Genomic DNA, 15120 nt, shown 5'->3' on the forward strand with positions numbered 1-15120 from the left:
CATATCAGAGGAATGATTTCAATGAGCTCAGACTCCTGCATCTTCCCATATATAGAAAAGTGCCAAATTCATTAACTTGATATGTCTGGTTTCTTTAATAATCTCTTGATGTTTGAACTACCTGGTCTTTGTTGCACAAACCCCTATGTACCCTGGCTGCGTCCTGACCTCTTTGGAACAGTCCCCTCGAGCTACCCGAGAGGCTGTATCCCGGGCTTAAGTCGTCAGCAAGTCCACCAAATAAAACATAATTCTCAACTTTCAGGTTGTGCATTTTTTTTTCAGTTGACAGTTTAGAAAAAGGGAACATGGACGGAGCAGAAATACTGCAATTAGGAGAGCATTAGGCTTAAGAAAAAGGGGATTTTGAACTATGAACCATGAGAACAGGTGACGCTGGGGCAGCGGATGTGCACAGACAGGCATCAAGGGACCAAGGCAGGTGGATGAGATCGCTCAGGTGCACCTACCTGGCTGTGCCCACTGACCTCACATGCAGGGACAGGCACCTGTCACACAGAGCAACCAAGTGGCTGGGGCCTCACGGCTTCCCTCGGATGCTGGCCGTACAGGCTGGCTGTCTACGGTCTGATCCTTTTAGGAGTACAAACACACCTGGGAGGTACCGTGGGTTTGCTTCCAGACCACACGATAAATCGAATATCACAATAATACGGCAAGTCACGAATTGTTTGGTTCCGCGGTGCATCTGAAAGTTACGTTCACACTAGACCATGGTTTGTTAAGTCTTTTTATGTCTTGGGAATTCCCTGGCGGTCCAGTGGTTAGGATTCGTAGCTTTCACTGCTGGGGCCCTGGGTTCAATCCCTGGTCAGGGAACTAAGATCCCACAATCTGCGTGGCATGGCCAAAACTAAAAATTAAAATTGAATTAAAATTTAAAAAATTTTTTTCAAATTAAAAAAAGCTGCACGTGGATTAAAAGTAATTCACGTGTAACTTTTAAAAAGTCTTTCTTTTTTTACAATTTTTATTGGAGTCTAGTTGATTTATAATGTTGTGTTAGTTTCAGGTGTACAGCAAAGTGATTCAGTTACACATATACAGGTATCCACTCTTTTTTAGTTTTTTTTTTTTTCCATACAGGCCATTACAGAATATTGAGTAGTTTTCTGTGCTATACAGTAGGTCCTTACTGTGTCTAAAAAAACAACGCACATACCTTTATTTAAAAATGACTTTACTGCTAAAAGTTGCTTCCCTTCCCTTGTGAGCCTTCCCCGAGCCATATCCTGTTGCAGTAGTAACGGGAAGGATCCCTGATCACAGGTCAGCATCGCAAACAGAATCCTAGCGAAAATGTTTGAAATGCGGCGAGATGGACCAAAATGTGACCCAGAGACACAAACTGAGCAATTGCTTTTGGAAAAATGGCCCCGACAGACTTGCCGGACACGGGGCTGCCCCAAACCTTCCATTTGTAAAAACAAACCAACAAAGACAAAAACCCAAAATACCCGCAGCATCTGCAAAGCACAGTCCATTGACATGCCCTACCACGAGGTCTGCCCGCACTGGTCAAAGAGAAAAAGCAAATCCACCTTGTGGTGGTGTGGGGTCACAGCCCCCGAGAAAGCGTCAGCCAGGCCCCGTGGTTCCGAACGCGGCTGCTCCCTGAGATGTTTCCTGAGATGCTGTCAGTGATGCCGAGTTGCTCCGGGAAGACCGCCCTTGCGGGGTTGGGGGGGCTTCCGGAAGAGAGGCTGCGAGGAGTTCATTCCGCATGCGTGTCCTGGTCCTGATGCAGAGCTGTCCTCAGGATGCTTTCTGGGTACAGCCTCCTATTCCGGGAAGACGCACCCCTCTCAGGACATGTCCTGGGGAGACATCCCCCTGTTTAGGAGCCATGGAAGGGTGCTCGTCACCAGCAGGACCAGAGAGAAAATTGCCCATTGGTTTATTCACTTTTCTCACTGTGTGCCTGGGATCCCTCCCTCCTTCCCTCTCTCTCTCTCTCTCTCTGTGTCTCTCTCTCTCCCCCCTCCCTCCCTCCCCCCTCTCTCCCCCTCCCTCTCCCCCTCTCTCCCTCCCCCTTCCCTCTCCCCCTCCCTACCTCCCTCCCCCTCTCTCTCCCCCTCCCTCTCTCCCTCCCTCCCTCTCTCTCCCTCCCTCCCTCCCTCTCTCTCCCTCCCTCCCTGTCTCTCTCTCTCTCCCTCCCTCCCTCTCTCTCTCTCCCTCCCTCCCTCCTCCTCTCTCCCTCCCTCCCTCCTCCTCTCTCCCTCCCTCCCTCCCCCTCTCTCTCCCTCCCTCCCCCTCTCTCTCCCTCCCTCCCACTCTCCCTCCCTCCCTCTCCCCTCCCTCCCTCCCTCCCCCTCTCTCTCTCCCCCTCCCTCCCTCCCTCCCTCCCTCTCTCTCTCTCTCTCTCTCTCCCTCTCTCCCTCTCTCCCTCTCTCCCTCTTTCTCTCTTTCTCTCCCTCCCTCCCTCCCTCTCTCCCTCCCTCTCTCCGTCCCTCTCTCCTTCTCTCCCTCTCTCCCTCTCTTTCTCTCTCTTTCCCTCCCTCCCTCCCTCCCTCCCTCCCTCCCTCCCTCTCTCCCTCTCTCCCTCTCTCCCTCTCTCCCTCTCTCCCTCTCTCCCTCTCGCACACACACACAGGATAATCTCCCTCCGTCCGTTTTCCGTATCTGGTTTTAGGGGCAGCTTGGTTCTGCTTCCTACCTAGAAAATAGCGTCTCACATCTCAGCAGACTTGAGTCTGTCTGTCTGTCTAGAACAGCCAAGAGGTGTGTATACGTCACGTTTATTTTTAAGGAATGAATTATTATTTTCTGGTTGACAGGCATTTGATTTATTTCTGGTGAATTTGTTTCTGCCCATAGAAACGATGCGCATACAAATGTTCTTACACACATCACCTGGTGGACAGGGGTGAGACGTTTTCTAGGGTATATACGCCTAGGCGTGGCATTGCTCAGTCCAGTGCTACACGCATATTCAAAATGATTGTGTAATATTACATTCTTTTCCAAAGATCTGGACCAGTTTGTATTCCAAAGAGCAACGTATACACGTACTGCTGTATTCTGTGTCCTCAGCAACCTTGATGATGCGAGGTCTGGCGTTTTTGCCACCTTGGTGGATGTGAAGGGACGTCTGCTGGGTTTAATCTGCATTTCCCACGTGCTGTTGAGATGGCGTGTCTTTTAGGGTGTGTATTTGGCATTCAGTTTTCTTCTCTTGGGGCGTGCCTGCTCGTGTCTCCTGTCCATTTTTTCATAAGGTTGTTTGTCCTTTTCATATCGCTTTATGGGTGCTCTTTCCCCTCTGTCTTTTACATAGAGAAATACAGGGAAAGGTGGGAGGCAGGCTGGGATAACCAAGCTGTTCTCCTGGGTGCATCCTGGTCCTTTGGGGGCCCCTGTTCCTCTGTCAGCAGTGAAGACAGGGCCAGGACTCCGGAAGCTGCATCCCTGCCTGGCATGGATGTAGCAGCTGGCAGCTCCCCGAATTCATCTGTGATGGACCCAGACAGTGTCTGCTGTTCCCCGTTGGGGAGGGGGGGGCAGATTCTCCGGGACCCGCTGGCCCCGTGTACAGGGGCTGTGCTTGGTGTCCGGATATTTGAAAGCTGCCCTCATGTTCACCTGAACCCCCTTCATCATAAACGGTGCCTCTCAGCCTTTCAGGGTCTTGGTGGCCTTAAAATTACCCCTGTTAGGTTCCAAGGCGGGTACTGGTTATGGTGAGAGGCACAGAACCAATTCTAGGAGCCCTTTCACGGCAGAAATCATCTCTGAACAGGCAGCCTCTCTAAAAACCATCTTGTGTTTTTCTCGTACGTGCTTATGTTTATCCCAGTGGAAATGTTTTAATTTACATTTTTGTTCGTGATTTTTTCCTTCTCTGAGTATTGATGTGAACTCCCCTCTCCTTCTGGTGTTATTTCTTTGCAGATTTTTGTATCAGAACAAGGCACACTTCATAAAAAGAATCAACTCAGGCTTTTCCCCCCGCCCACGTGTTCTAAATCAGTCAATAGAGGTGGGATTATCTATTTCTTGAAAGTCGGAAAAAATTTGCTAAAATACCGTGGACACCGTCCCCGCCTTTTCTGGGTGTCATTCTTTCATTAATTTCTCTCTTTCTCCCATATTCGCTGCTCTGATCAGTCCTAATTTCCTTGATTAGGTCGTAACAATCAGCATTTTTCTCAGAAAAGCATTCATTTCCTTGAGATGTTCATATTTGACTTGTAAATCTAGCATATTATTAATATCGTTGGAAGCACACACCTATCGTTTTAAAATCTTCTTCCTACGGTAGACTCGTCCCTATTTGTAAACTTGCATTTTCAACCTTGTCAAATATATTATCCACAGTCTTCTCTGGGTCTTTGTTTCTGTCTTTCTTTCTTTTTCTTTTGGTCTGTCGATCTGTCAGATGCTCAAAGACGTACACTCATTTCTCCCATAACCATTTTGGTTCTGTGCACTTCTCCCCGCATTCCCAAGGGTTCCTGAGACACAGACTGCGATATTGTGTTATTCTGAGAACATGGCACGTGACTATCGTGACTTCACATTGACTGGGCGTTGGACCCACAGATAATGATGCGCGTTGCCCCATTGGTATTTTAGTCCTGAATCCTCCCCGCCTTATGTCAGTAGGGCCAGCCCTGCTCGATTTCTCCTTGTTTGCCTGATACTTTTCAGCCTTTTAATTTTCAATCCCTGCTTTAAAAAACTCTATAATGAAATATCCAGGAGAACGCTGAGTGTGGTCTTCCCATACGAGGCTACCATGTTGGTTTTGCATCCTGACCAGCCCCCTTGGGGTTCACGCTTACTCTTTCCAACTGCACCCCTACCTGCTTCCTGGGTTTCCTGTTTTGCTACCCGGACAACTGGTATACCTCCTATGTGCCAGTCCTCTGCATGGCAGACGTTCTGTTTCTTATTTCCTACGGGTATCTTGACCCTTCTCAAAACATCGCAACCTTCATTTCTCTCATTATCCAGATAGAAGTGAAGGTGTTCGTGATGGCATCCCAGGTACAATGAAAAATGTCACTTGTGTCTCCTTCTCCCTGCCAGGAGCCCTGCCGTGTCAGTTACCCCGTCCCCTCTCACCGTGTGCGCTGTTGGGGGGATGCAGCCCCTACCTGGGTTTTAGGTGAGCCCCTAGCGTGCATGAGTCCCCATATCCTGTCAGTGATCAATCCTGGTGCTTCGGCTCGACGGGGGGCAGAGCTCACAGTTTGCAGCTTGTCTTGGGCGTTTCTTTTCTCAGGGATGGAGCGCTTAAAGCCTCCTGGTCTGCAGGGGACAGTCTGGTCCTCTCAGCGGTAGGGCTTGACTGGAGGGCTCACGTTCCCTGTGCAGTGTCACCCCATCATCCTGCCAGTGATGCTGTTGGAGAGGTGAGGGGTGGGGGGCAGCTCCTCAGAGGATGTAGAAAGTGGGCGCTCATGACAAGAATGGGCAGAAAAGAAGCAAAGCCCAGTAGCTCCTTCATGAGGCAGCGCTCTCAGCCTGGAACGTCAGTCCTCATGTTTCTGGTCATTTCTGACCCTTTTCCCCCAAGGAGCAGGGAAACTTCATCTTCGGACGTTTCAAAGATCCAGTTACAGTGCTCTGTTTCTGGAAGCTGAGTGTGTGGGTCCACCCATCCTTTTACCGTAGGTTCGCGTTACTAGCAGTAGTGTGAGTTTTCCTCTTTTTTTTTTTTTTCCCCACATTCCTGGGAGTGTTTCAGGCAAACGTTAGAACAGTGTGTCAGGAATGCCTGTCCAGGTGGCACCGTGTTCTAGAGCAGAACTTTCAAACGCCCTGTGACAAAGCTCCCTTGTCCCCAGTCTGTCACAGCCTGATGCCATTGGAGACAGAATAGAAAGGAATTACAAGAAAAAATACATGTAAGACACATGCAAAACGGTAGTGCCCAGTGTTGCTTTTTTTTTTTTAATTACTGGATTCAGCAAACATAAAATGTTGATTTTTTTTTTTTTTTTAATTTCTAAACGCATCCTCGATTTCTGAATGTGTCCTCTGGCAGCCTAGTAACCAACAGGTCACAGGATGGTGCCCGTCCGTAGGCCACGCTGAGTAACCCTGATCCAGGAGCATGCCCACCCCGACTCCCACTATAAATTTTTAGGGAAAATACTTTAATAAATACATACACTCGCTTGTCCTCAGTGGCAGTGTGACTTGGCCCACATAGGTTCCATTCTCCGTGCTCAAGATGATCTTAAAATGTCTCTTCTGAGTGAACGCTAACATGTGTTGCAAAATATGTACCTTCCCAAGCTAGTACTTTTGCTGGCTCTCAGGTGTAATTATATTTAAAACTTCCTACACAAACCACAAACCAGCAAAATCCTGCAGGCATGTCTTCCCCCTGAGATGTGTGGCACAGTAGTTGCTGGTCCTTAGGATATGGAAACCGTACTCCCCTCTGTTCCTGGGTCCTGGGACCACGGATATCCCTGTGAGCCTCTTACCAAGAGCTGGGCCTGGGGAGACCCAAAGCGATCCTTCAGCAGAGCCAGCTGCGACAGTGCAAGGACAACAGTGCTGCAGAATGACCCAGAAAACTGCCTTCCACTCAGAAGGGTTGTCTGGCCTAAGTTCCCCTCTGGACCGCAGGATCGTCTTCTGAGCTCACGTGGTTGTTGGATGAACTCAGTCCCTTAAGGTTGTAGGTCTGAGGTTCTGACTGTCCTGCTGGCTCTTGAGTGGGAGCTGTTCTCAGCTCCCAGGAGCTGCCCTGAGGGTCTTGCCCCATGGCCCTCTCCCAATGAGGCAACTTGTTTCTTCCAGAACAGCAGGAGAATCTCTCTTCCTCTAGTCTGCTTGCAAGAGGGAATATTATGTAATGAAATACAGTCATAGGGGTGACATCCCAGGATCTTTGCCGTATAAGAGGACACAGTCCCACCCGCACTCAAAAAGAGGGCATTATCAAGGACGTAACTCACAGAGGGTCGTCTTAGCGTATGTTGCCCACAGTGGACCTTCCTCTTTTCTCTAATCCGGTGTTACTTCCCAGGAGGGATAGAAGTTAACCTCTTTAGAAATCGTCTTAGCATCTGTGGTGAATTGGAGGGTAACACGCATTTTTGTCTTTCTCCAGTGGAATTTCTGTATTGTGACCTGGCGTCCATGAGGTCCATTCAGCAGTTCGTCCAGAGGTTCAAGATGAAGAAAATCCCACTCCACGTACTGGTCAATAACGGTGAGTTCTGGTGAAGTCCAGAGGTTAATTCAGACACAGACACGCGCTCTAGCGGTCCCTTGGGAAAGCGGGATTCCCAAGGACATATATGTTGCAATTATTGCCACTGTTTGGTTCCACTGATGTGTTTGGCTTTCGTCCTCAGAATAATCAATTTTAGGATGTTGCTTTGAAACGATGTAAAGTGTGATCATGTGTCCCGTGGAGTTGATAACTTGGACAGGTCCACTTGGGCTAAGATGTATGAGGGACATGCAAAGGGCTGGGTGTCGTCACAAGGGCTATGTGGTTAAAGCCTCAGCGTGTTTCCATGACAGTCATTATCTGGGCTCCAGACCGTCACGCCCAACTGTCTCTTGACGTCATCCTTACAGCCAGCACTCTTCAAACGTACATGTGGAGTCCACATCTCCCCTCCCCCTGCCTTCCACCCGCCCCCTGACCACAGCCCACCCAGAGCCCTGTTGTCAGCCGCGCTGAGCTCTTAAGAGCGTTGGAAACACGTCTGCTTTCTCTCTCTCCTGCCCTTTTCCCCGCCTCTTTCTCTCTCCCGCTGCTACAGTCAACTTGTTTCATACAAGTTCGTCCAAACTCTCCACAGAGAAACACAGTGTTTAACATCTCCAAACAATAAATGTAGAGAACGAAAAGTATTGTGAGCCTCCTGGAAAACGCTTGTGCTGGTAGAATTTAACACGTTGCTTTCAGACTTGGAGAATCCAGTATATAAAGGAGGTAAATAGTTAAATTGATACAGTAGAGACTTCCCTGGCGGTCCAGCGATGAACGCTCTGTGCTCCCAATGCAGGGGGCACGGGTTCAATCCCTGGTTGGGGAACTAAGATCCCGCATGCCACACAGCGTGGCCAAAGATAATTAAATTAATTAATTAATACAGTAAAAGGAATAGACGTAAACAGTGAGTTACAGCCACTATACTTTTTTCCCAGATAGATAGAACATTTGTCAAATTATTTGTATTTTGGGTTTTTTTAATGTCTTTTATTCTGTTTCTAAGATTTTCTCTTTTCCAGTGTTTTTAAGCAATTTTATGGGTTCATTTATTTATTTTGGTCGCGCCCCGTGGCTTGTGGGATCTTAGCTCTCCAACCAGGGATTGAACCCGGGGCCACGGCAGTGAAAGCGCTGAGTCCTAACCGCTGGACTGCCAGGGAAGTCCCAAATTATTCGTATTTTGGATGGCAGAGAAAACTAGGACGCTTGTGGTTATACGGAGCCTCCCATGGATAATCCAGGGTCATTTTCGCATCTAAACATCCTTAAGCTAATCCCGTCTCCGAACTCCCTCTTGCTGGTGCCCCTCTTTCTGAGGGACCCTACGCGTAATGCCGGGGACACATCTCAAGGCGAGGGAGCGTCGTTCCTCCTCCTGAGGCTGTGACACTGTCCATCTGATTCTGGCTCCCGAGATCTGCTTGTTGTCATTTCCTCACCTTTCTCTTTGTCTTGCGTATTCTATCTTTCTCCCGTAATACTAATGGGGTTGGCGGTCAGGGTCAAGGTCAGATAGAGATACCGTGTTCAATCCACTTGTTTAATTAGAAATTCCCACTTAAGGGAAATGCATGGGATATAAACTGTGTCTCCAAAGCTACACGTATGCATTTGTGGCTTTTTTTTTTTTACATCTTTATTGGAGTATAATTGCTTTACAATGGTGTGTTAGTTTTTGCTTTATAACAAAGTGAATCAGTTATACACATACATATGTTCCCATATATCTTCCCTCTTGCATCTCCCTCCCTATCCCACCCCTCCAGGCGGTCACAAAGCACCGAGCTGATCTCCCTGTGCTATGCGGCTGCTTCCCACTAGCTATCTACCTTACGTTTGGTAGTGTATATATGTCCATGCCTCTCTCTCGCTTTGTCACAGCTCACCCTTCCCCCTCCCTGTATCCTCAAGTCCATTCTCTAGTAGGTCTGTGTCTTTATTCCTGATGTGTGGGTACCTATGAAACACCTACAACTAATACCATTTCCCTCTACTTAGCCCGGGAAAGTACTCTGCGTGTCGTTATTGCTGGCAGTTCTTCTGGGAAGGTTCAGAATGAATTTAATGTACGCTTGGTTGATATCTTTCAAGTTCGCCAAAATGATTATGCCTTAGACCTCTTTGCAGAGATAAATGCTTTCCAAGGCCATGGCCACCTGGGATCCTCAGCCCTGGGGTGGGGTTCCTTTCGTGGGCGTTTGTCTGTGTCCTCCTTGATTAGAAAGAAAACATTATAGATTGCCACGTGTCCAGGTGAGTTACAGGGAGGGGCCGTGGAGACGTGTGGAGCCACACATCTTCTTTCCACATTACATTTAACCCCCTCAGGAATCGGTAACAGCAGCGCGTGCCCCGTATGCTGCCATCGTGCAGGATTCCTGAGATTTTATAGACACAGGCACAACAGAACTGAATATCCGCTGAGGGTCTTTTCTGCAGTTTCAGTACAGCCTTCCCTCTGCCAGGAAGTAGGGAAAATAATGTATCCCAAATCTGATGCCTTTCTCCAACAGATCTCCACTTTGGGTCAACAGAATTTTAGTGAGAAATATTTGCTGCAGTGGAGAGAGCTCTCTGGGGAGAATACCGTAGGCAAGACATCAATGTGTTCTCCATAATTCACCCTCGCCCTTAAGTTGCTGGGGTTTTTTAAAAAATAAATTTATTCATTTCATTTGTTTATTTTTGGCTGTGTCGGGTCTTCATTGCGGTGCACAGGCTTCTCATTGTGGCTTCTCTTGCTGCGGAGCACGGGCTCTAGGTGTGCAGGCTTCAGTAGTTGTGGTTCACGGGCTCTGGAGCACAGGCTCAGTAGTTGTGGTGCACGGGCTTAGTTGCTCCGCGACATGTGGGATCTTCCTGGACCAGGGCTCGAACCCGTGTCCCCTGCATTGGCAGGTGGACTCCCAACCACTGCGCCACCAGGGAAGCCCAATTTGTTGTTGTTTTTTAAAGGGAAAGCACTTTAAGTAATTTTATTTAGTTTATATACAATGCTCTGTTGACTGTTTTGCTCTTTTTTTTTTTTACTTGAAGTGTAGTTAATTTACAATGTTGTGTTTCAGGTGTACAGCAAAGTGACTCAGTGATACACACACACACACACACACACACACACACACACACACATACACATATATATGTGCTATTTCAGATTCTTTTCCATTATAGGTTATTACAAGATGGTGAATATAGTTCCCTGTGCTCTACAGTAGGTCCTTGTTGTTTATTTATTTTATATATAGTAGTGTTTATCTGTTAATCCCAAACTCCTAATTTATCCCTCCCCCCGACCCTTTTTCCTTTGGTAGCCATAAGTTTGTTCTCTATGTCTGTGAGTCTGTTTCTGTTTTATAAATAACTTCATTTGTATAATTTTTTAGATCCCACATATAAGCGCTATCATATGATATTTGTCTTTCTCTGTCTGACTTAGTTCACTTAGTGTGATAATCTCCAGGTCTATCCATGTTGCTGCAAATGGCATTATTTCATTCTTTTTTATGGCTGAGTAATATTCCTATATATATATATATATATATATATATATATATATATACCACATCTTCTTTATCCATTCATCTGTCCATGGACACTTAGGTTGCTTCCATGTCTTGGCTACTGTAAATAGTGCTGCTATGAACATTGGGGTGAATGGATATTTTCACATTATGGTTTTCTCTGGATATATGCCCAGGAGTGGGATTGTTGGATCATATGGTAGCTCAATTTTAATTTTTTAAGGACCCTCCGTACTGTTCTCCATAGTGGCTGCACCAGCTTCCGTTCTCACCAACAGTGTAGGAGTGTTCCCTTCTCTCCACACCGTCTCCAGCATTTATCTGTAGCACCCTTGAGTTTTGAGATGACTCCAGTCATCCTACGATGGTCCCGTGTTCCTTTTCTCTGCAGATTTTAAACCCCGCATGCATGGCTCTCAGGCAGATAACGTTTCTCTGGAAACCAGGACAGAGTTGCATTTGGACCTGGGAGGCTTGTCGCTGGACCCTCTTTTCACACCCTCTCTCTTCTTTCTGCAGAGAATCTGATCTGCACGTTGGCTGACCTTCAGCCCAGATTTAACTCCTTCATGCAGATCTTTCCGCTGAGCTCAGCACCTCTTGTTTTTGGTCAGTGCCCCAGAGGCACCTCAAGGCGACAGAACCGGTGTGGGATTCCTGAGCCCCTAAAGGACACTGGCTCTTGGGAAAATGCATTTCCTTACTGTTCCCAGCTTTGTTGTCCAGATTCCTTAGCTCATGGCCCCTTCCTGCATCTTCGAAGCGAGCACCACAGCACCTTCACATCGCCCTCTCCCTCCAACCTCTGCTTCTGTCCTCACACCTCCTTCTCTGAGTCTGACCCCCTGCCTCCCTGCTATAAAGGACTGTGAAATTACACTGGGCTCACCCAGGGTCAGTGCCCCAGGTCAAGGTCATTAATGTAATCATATCTGCAGACTCCCTTTTGCCAGGTCAGGTGGCATAGTCACAGGTTCCACAGATTAAAACAACATTTTGGGGAACATTATTCTGCCCACCACACCCATCGTCTCGGTGATTCACACGCAGGAACCATACAGCCATAAACGAGCCCTTGACCTCATGCAAATCATTCTCTAGCCAAGGAGACAAACGTTAAACAAAGACCTATTCTGTGAAATGCCTGACCCTAGAAAATGCCTCTTACAGTGTGACACAGGGTCGTGTGAAGAGAAGACGGCGTCATTAGGTGTGATTAAATTAAACGCCACGCATGGAATTTCCCAGCCCGGACTCCTCTGAACCGCCATTTCCCAGAGTCGGAAATGGGAGTCCAGTTACTACCGGACGATTGGCTGAAAGCACACGTGGTGTTTGCTCCTGTCGTGTGGTGCCCTTTATCTTTCAAAATGTTGGCCGGGTTGGGCACATTCTTGCCTCTGGGGTGGTTTCTTCTGAAGACTTAGGACGGTGCTTCTCGGAACCCCCCCCCCCCCACCTGGGTCCCTGTAGGGAGGAGCCTGGTTCTGTAGGACTTGGAAGTAACAGCTTCTGTGGGTTCAGACAGCAACTTCCAGGAACGATGTGCCCTGGGGCGGAGGTTCTACTGGTGCCCATAATGGATGCCCGCTCCCCACGGTGCTGGGCAGGAAGGCTGTCGGGTCCCTCAAAAAGAGGATCCCTCCTTTGCAGAGCCTCTGTGTCTCTTGGAGATGCCACGGGACCACAGAGGTGTTGGCACCCCCTGGACTTAGGAAGGGGCATCCCCCTCTGGTACCCAGGATGGGTGGATGGCTCCAGGGATAAATGCCTCTCGGGCCAGGGGTTAGCCAGGAGGGTCCAGTCCAGACTGAGAATGGATTCATTACCAGCCCAGTGTGCCCGGGGCTTGGGGCAGACTTACCTGATTTGGGGGAAGCGAAGGATTTTCTCATTCATCTCGTGGCTTGGTTTGTACACGAGGGTCTGTCTTTGCTGTGTTCAAACGACAGTTCTGAAGGGACTGATATTGGGGAGATTCTGAGTCAGCAGATGCCAATGGGCTTCCCAACTACAGGACTTCTCAGAGGGGAGCCCTGTCGATGGTACTGTTGGTGTCCAGGAGGGTCTGCAGAGTTTCTGAAAACGATATGCCTGGGACCCTCCTCTGGGATATTAACTACCGACCCCCCCCACCCCTCCGCCCCAAGGTGATGGGTTCAGAGGAGTTGGGTTAATAGGACAAACTCCTGTTCACCCATCAACTCTCATGGAAAACAGCCCCAGCTGCGTCCCACAGAGAAGACGTCCAAGGGCCACGTCTAGCTAGACTCTGTGCTTTGCATTTCTAAATTTTATTCCTAAAGAGAGCGATCAGGATTTTGCAAACGTTGGTGTTTCAGACGCGGAATATTTCTGCACTCGCTAGCGTGACATAAATAGAACCAGACCGCCTCTCTCTGGCTGTGGGGAACTCAGGAGAGAAGCTGAGGATTTATCCAACCCAAGAATGATCTGCGTCCTGCCGAGCTGGTCAATATTTATCATTTATTCACATCCGTACGGATTTATCTCGTTTCCCATCCCTGTGCCAGAAGTCGGGTAGATTTGTAACCAGCCCTCAGGACTTCAGTTTTAGCCTTGTAGGAGTTGTCCCCGTAACACACGTGGATATATTTCTCAAGATCAAGAATTACTAAAAATTATGTTTTTCCCTCCAAATCAATGTCCGTGGTAACCCTGAGAAATCACAAAGATGCTTGCCCGGCCAGGTACGTAGCAGCCCAGTTTTCAGTATAGTTCTTCATTCGTTCATGAATTCGTATCCTGAGTCAGCATGGAGAACCAGGGACCAGGTACACTTAGAGGCAGTCTTCCCAGCAGTGGCCGCCATGGCCTTGGCACCGACAGGGGAGTCAAGAAAGCAGGGAGTCGGGGCCCAGTTCTCGGGGGAGGGGCGCAGATGCCCGAATACTTTCCATTTATGTGCGCGGCGTTTCCTCCGAGAAATAGGCGACGGATGTGTCTCTTGGGAGACTGGTGACGCACCGTGCGTGCCTTTATCCTTGGAGGGTTGGATGTGAATATGTGTGGACCACCGTCAGCGCCTTCTGTTTCTCTCCCGGGGTGTGTGTCTCCCCGAGGGAACCATTTCCTGCTGTGTCGTGCTTTCCGGGCGCTCCTCCTGCCTTTGGGAGCAGAAGACACTTGGACGCTCCTCTGCTGGTGGTGGAGCTCGCAGGGCTGTTGGGCGTGATGGACCCGGATTCCATAAGTGCCACGGGAGTACAGGAGGCTGCCCATCCCGTGTCCCTGTTCACGGGCCTCCTTCTTCCAAAGCCCTTGCTGAGCATCCAGGAAGTGGGTCCAAAGATGCAGTGGTTTTCTAATTACCCAAGTGCTCCAGCGTCACTTAATTCAGGAGCTCTTTTTTTTTTTTAATTTTTATTGGAGTACAGTTGATTTACAATGTTGTGTTAGTTTCATGTGTCCAGCAAAGTGCATCAGTGATACACGTATGCACCCTTTTTAGATTCTTTTCCCGTATAGGCCATTATAGAGTATTAAGTAGAGTTCCCTGTGCTCTCCAGTAGGTCCTCGTTGGTTATGCGTTTTAAATGTAGCAGTGTGTACGTGTCAATCCCAATCTCTCAATTCCTCCCCCACCTTCCCCCCTTGGTAACTATAAGTTTCTTCTCTACATCTGTGTGTCTGTATCTGCTTTGCACATAAGTTCATCTCTACTGTTTTTCTAGATTCCACATAGACGTCATATCATATGGTATTTGTCTTTCTCCGTCTGACTTACTTCACTCAGTATGATCATCTCTAGGTCCAACCATCTTGCTGCAGATGGTGTCATGTCATTCTTTTTTTTTATGGCTCAGTAATATTCCATTGTATCTATGTACCACATCTTGTTTATCTGTTCCTCTCTTGAGGGACACTTAGGTTGCTTCCATGTCTTAGCTATTGTAAACAGCACTGCTGTGAACATTGGGGTGCGTGTGTCTTTTCGAACCAGAGTTTTGTCCAGATAACGTGCCCAGGAGTGTGATTGCTGGAGCTGGTAGCTCTGGTAGCTCTATTTTTAGTTTTCTGAGGAACCTCCATCCTGTCCTCCATAGTGGCTGCAGCAACTTACATTCCCACCGACAGTGTAGGAGGCTCCCTTTTCTCCACGCCCTCTCCAGCGTCTATTATATATAGACTTTTCTCCATGCCCTCTCCAGCATCTATTATATATAGACTTTTTGATGGTGGAGCAGTTTTATCCTCAGACTGTGAATGGGATGGGTTTCAGCCACTTTGCTGTATAAGAGGGTGACATGTCCTCCCGTCTTTGCAATTTCTTTGATTGTCCTCTGCTTTCACAGTGAGTCAATGATAAAATTGTCTGCTTTTCAGAAGGGTTTTCTGGGTGGGAGGGAGATTCTGTTTTTGATGCAC

The 15120-nt window shown here is 48.1% G+C and overlaps 1 protein-coding gene across 2 annotated transcripts in view; it reads left to right on the forward strand.

Annotated features, from left to right (window-relative positions):
• LOC309978906 (polyprenol dehydrogenase-like) overlaps positions 1-15120 on the forward strand; it is a 155094-nt gene that overhangs the window by 96523 nt on the left and 43451 nt on the right. For both annotated transcript variants that reach the window (XM_082865572.1, XM_082865573.1), the window contains exon 2: positions 7094-7195. In XM_082865572.1, the coding sequence (XP_082721698.1) occupies positions 7123-7195 (73 nt within the window). In that variant the 5' untranslated portion in view covers positions 7094-7122. The remainder of the gene's footprint in view (positions 1-7093; positions 7196-15120) is intronic.

The sequence above is a fragment of the Leucopleurus acutus genome (assembly GCF_964270905.1).
Source record: "Leucopleurus acutus genome assembly, chromosome: Y".
Taxonomy (NCBI): domain Eukaryota; kingdom Metazoa; phylum Chordata; class Mammalia; order Artiodactyla; family Delphinidae; genus Leucopleurus; species Leucopleurus acutus.